Genomic DNA, 4,664 nt, shown 5'->3' with positions numbered 1-4,664 from the left:
CTGAGGCTGGGTCTCCCCTGGGCAGCTGGTCCCAGGCCTTCTTTACGACCAGCCCTTGTCCTCCCAGGAGGTCTCGGTCTGGCTCCAGAGCCAGCCCAGCAGCCGGGGCTCCCTCCAGGCCAGCCCTCTCTACAGCGCCCAGCTCACATGCTTTCTTCTGTCCCCCCTCCACCTGGACGGCGGGGCCTGTGGGGCCTGTCGGGGTGCTGGCACCTCCATAAGGTAGCTGGCGGGGGTGGACGGGGTTGAAGTCTGAGGCTGGGTCATCCAGGGGGGTGGGGGTCCGTCCTAGCGCCCTCCGGGGATCTGGAGCAAAGGGAGGGCAGAGACCTTCTTTAGGTGCTGAGTCCTGCCCCAAGGCCACAGGTGGGAGGCCTTGTACCAAGGCCACTGACACGGAGCCCAGAAGCAAGGTCAGCTCCGGGCCCGACAGATCCCCTTTGTTGCCCAAAGCCCCCCCACCCCCGCCCATCATCACTGTAGGCTTCCTGACCCCAAATTAGGCTAGAATGTGCACCCCAGCAGTCTCTCTCCACGCCCTAACCAATCACCTAACCTCCTAGCAGGAATTTTGTCTTGAGGCTATAAAACTGGCGACTAACAGGAGAAAACTTTAGGCTCTCCCTGGTCTGTCAGGGGGGCGGTGGGCTGCATTTGCAGCGCCCTCATCATCTCTGTCCCCTGCTGTCCACTCAGTCCCTTCTGCAGTGCTCTGTCCCTGCAAACTCCTTTCCAACCCACGCTCGGGCTGCCTCAGCATTAGGGTCCCAGGCCAGGACCCTGGAGACCCGCAGAGGGAGCACAGCTCTCATTCCTGCTGCACTGCGGCTCGAGACCTGGGCTCCAGAAGCTCAGCGACTTGGCCGATCCCCGGGCAGCGGTGGTGGAGCGAGCCGGTGGGTGAGTGTGTCTGCCCGCCTGAGGGTCCCTGCTCCCTGCTTCCTGCTTCTCCCAGGGCAGGGACCTCGGAGACCCACTTTATGAGTCAGAAGCCACAGCCTTTGTTCAAGGGGCCCGCCCAGGCCGCTGGGCCTCCTGGGAAGGAAGGGGGACCTGATCAGCAGCCCCCAGCTATGGGGGGCAGTTTCTGAAGACCCGGATGCTTCCTGCCAGGAGGTGTGGGGCCTCCTGCTCTGGGAAGGACAGCATTAGGGGGTCCTGGAAAGTTAAGCTCCCTTGGCTGAGGTCCAGCTTCTGTGTCTCAGAAGGTGTTTTTATATATACATGTATTTTTTATTATTAATTTATTTTTTAGATTGAAGGAGAGTTGAGAGGCCCTTAGACAGCAAGGAGATCAAACCAGTCAATCCTGAAGGAAATTAACCCTGACTATTCATTGGAAGGACCTATGCTGAAGCTGAAGCTCCAATACTTTGGCCACCTGATGCAGACTGGAAAAGACTCTGATGCTGGGAAAGATTGAGGGCAGGAGGAGAAGGGGATGACAGAGGATGAGATGGCTGGATGCCATCACCAACTCGATGGACATGAGATTAAGCAAGCTCCGGGAAATGGTGAAGGGCCCACAAGCCTGGTGTGCTGCAGTCCATGGGGCCGCAGAGATGGACACGATTTAGTGACCAAACAACATAGTCGAGTCACAATGTTGTGTTTTATGTATATATTTTTCAAATAATTTCCATTACAGTTTAGCATAAGATATTGAATATAGTTCCCTCTGCTGTATAGTAGGACCTTGTGGCTTATTTTATATATAGTAGTGTGTGTATGTTAATCCCATACACCGAATGGATCCCTCTCCCACTTCCCCTTTGGTAACCATAAATTTGTTTACTACGTCTGTGAATCTGCTTCTGTTTTGTAAATAAGTTCATTTGTACTATTTTTGTGGCTCCACATGTAAGTGATAGTCTGTAGTATTTGTCTTGGTCTGACTGACTTCACTTAGTGTGATAATCTCTAGGTTCATCCACATTGCTGCAAATGACATTATTTCATACTTGTTATGGCTGAGTGGTATTTCATTGTGTATATATGTACCACATCTTGTTTATCCATTCATCTGTTGTTGGACATCTAGGTTGCTTCCATCTTTTGGCTATTGTAAATCGTGCTGCGATGAGTATTGGGCTGTATGTATCTTTCTGAATTAGTCTTCTCCAGATGTACGCCCACTAGTGGGATCGCTGGGTCATCAGTTTCTCTATTTCTAGTTTTTCTAAGGAACCTCCATACTGTTCTCCATAGTAACTGCACGGATTTATATTCCCACAGAAAAGTGTAGGGGAGTTCCGTTTTCTCCACACCCTCAGAAGGTATTCATAGAATGGAAGGGCATCGGGGAACTGGCACAAGAGCCCCAAGAAACAGCAGCCTCCAGCCCCAACCGAGTGTGCGAGTAAGTGCGTGTGAGCACCGGTGTCTGCCTGTCTGAGGATCTGTGTGTTCACACCTGTGCTAGGTGTACCAACACGTGTGCAAGCCACAGCGGTGAGACCAGTCCGGAGGTGGGCCAGCTATTGCCCCTCTGAGCCCCAGGAAGTAGAAGGACCCCCAGCCCCCACTGGCTCCAACACCCCCCTCCCCGAAAGGCTGTGTGACCTGGGGAGTCGGTGCCTTCTCCGGGCCTTGGCTCCTGCCTGTGAGATGGGAGTGAGGCTCCCTCCTGGGTCGGGACAGCTGAGAGGAGTGAGGGGTGAGGGGGCAGGTGCAACCCTGGAGGACAGACACGGGCACAGCAGATGCTGGCCTGGAGGGCACAGACGTCTCTAAGGACCCATGTTCTTCACTGCAGGTGGGGAGGCTGAGACCCAGACAAACCCAAGCTTCCCAAACCAGGTGTGGCTGGAGCCGTTAGAAATTACTCTGTACTTCGGGAGCCTAATTATAGTTCTGACATGAGAGAGGCCTTCCTAACCACCAGGGCTGCTCAGCCTAGGGGGTGAGTTCTCTGTCACCAGACATGTTCAAGCAGAGGGTCAACAAATCTGTCAGAAAGCTGCAGAGGGGACTCTGGTCCTGAAAGGGGCTGGACTGGTGGCCCAGAGGTCTGTCCAGCCGGGCGTCTATTCAGACAAAGCCCCAAGGGCAGGACCTTTCTGCTCCTGGACAGGACCCCTGCCTTTTGGGAGCCACTGAGCACCCGGGGTCGTGGACAGAGACCTGGAGGCCGGCAGGGTGCTCACAGAAGGGTGCAGCTGTGGCTGCCCAAGGCCCAGGTGATCAGCCTCTGTTCGAAGTCAGAATAGGGTGGGTAGCGGATGTTGTTCAGCATCTCCAGGCCCGGGTGGGAGAGCAGGCAGGCACGGTGGTGGGAGAAGGTGTCGAAGGAGAACTTGCCGTGGTATCTTCCCATCCCACTTTGGCCTGCACGGGCACGGAAGTGAGGGTCTAAGGCGAGGCCGAGGAGCCTGCCACCACCACCAGCAGCCCACCACCCAGCAGGGAGCCCAGGGAAAGCCAGGCCACGTGAAGAGCCATTTTGCAGAGAGGGAAACTGAGGTCCTGAGAGGCCAGGGGGCTGGATCAAGGTTGAACCGTGAGTGAAGGCCAAACTGAGCCTTCCTGGGTCTGGCGCGCCCACCTGGGCTTCCCTGGGAGTTGGGGCTGGAGGGTGAAGAGGGCGGGGCTCACCGACTCCCCCGAATGGCAGGGAGGTAAGAGTCAGGATGGCGGGGCTCACCGACTCCCCCGAATGGCAGGGAGGTAAGAGTCAGGATGGCGGGGCTCACCGACTCCCCCGAATGGCAGGGAGGTGAGAGCCAGGAGGGCGGGGCTCACCGACTCCCCCGAATGGCAGGGAGGTAAGAGTCAGGAAGGTGAAGCCCTGATTCCCTGCGAAGCTGCCGCTGCTGGTCCTGTCCAGCATCTGCTTCACTGCCTGGTGGGAGGCGGAGGCCAGGGTGAGGGGTGGAGCGGAGGCTCCGCATTCCACAGCGAGCAGAGGCGCCTCCCCGGTCTCCATCCTCTGCTGAGTAAGTGTCGCCCCTCTGAGTTCATAAAGAGGAGCCCGCGGCCCCGAGAAGTGCCTGTGAGGGTTAGCAGCCGCAGCAGACAGGCAGCCCGCCCGGCTCCGCCTGCAGGGTCTCACCTCTGCTCTACCCCATCCGCCTTCAGGGGCTCTGCACACCCATACAGAACTTTTGCACGGTTTAGGAAAAGAAGGATGTTTGGGGCAGGGCAGATAGAAAGGGCACCTCCTTGTCTGGGTGGAGGCTGCCCCGGCCAGGGCAGGCAGCTGGCCACCCACCCGTTGGTAGGTTCTTGGTGCTGCCCTCACCAAACCCACCCCTGTCTCAGCGGGACACCTGTATTCAGGGAGCCGTCGTCCAATGGCCTGGATTATAGTCACCCTGGAGTTGTCTGCTCCCTGACCCTTGTAAGTGGGCTGGGAAAAGGGAGGTGGCTAGTCTCACCCCTTTGGGCCCCTCTGTTGCCCCCACCTGCGTCCAGCCCCACCTGGCTGCTGTTGGAGAAGGCGTAGAGGGCCAGGGGCTTCTCCCGACGGTTGATGAAGTCGATGGCCTGGTCCAGGCTCCTCACGTTCACGATGGGCAAGATGGGCCCGAAGATCTCCTCCTGCATCACCGGCTCGGTCTCCTTCACGTCCACCAGCACTGTGGGGGCTGCCCGAGACAGGGGCCGGCTCAGCCCAGGGGCGGGGCCCTGTGGTAGGCGGGGCCTCTGGTAGGCGGGGCCTCTGG

General features: G+C 57.7%; 1 protein-coding gene across 3 annotated transcripts in view; it reads right to left on the bottom strand.

Annotated features, from left to right (window-relative positions):
- Positions 1–1,612: 1,612 nt before the first annotated feature.
- Positions 1,613–4,664, bottom strand: part of ALDH3B2 (aldehyde dehydrogenase 3 family, member B2) — a 5,746-nt gene continuing 2,694 nt past the window's right edge. Inside the window, exons 6-8 of one of the 3 annotated variants that reach the window (XM_010837675.1) lie at positions 4,420–4,586; positions 3,742–3,841; positions 1,613–3,327 (exon numbers count right to left, since the gene is read on the bottom strand). In XM_010837675.1, coding sequence (XP_010835977.1) covers positions 3,143–3,327; positions 3,742–3,841; positions 4,420–4,586 — 452 coding nt within the window. In that variant the 3' untranslated portion in view covers positions 1,613–3,142. Of the gene's footprint in view, positions 3,328–3,741; positions 3,842–4,403; positions 4,587–4,664 lie in introns of all 3 variants that reach the window. The other 2 variants (XM_010837676.1, XM_010837677.1) reach the window with 2 other exon arrangements.

Source organism: Bison bison, unplaced genomic scaffold, assembly GCF_000754665.1.
Source record: "Bison bison bison isolate TAMUID 2011002044 unplaced genomic scaffold, Bison_UMD1.0 scf7180017864080, whole genome shotgun sequence".
NCBI lineage: Eukaryota > Metazoa > Chordata > Mammalia > Artiodactyla > Bovidae > Bison > Bison bison.
Note: the sequence above shows the minus strand (reverse complement) of the source record. Positions and strands in the feature narration are given on the sequence as shown.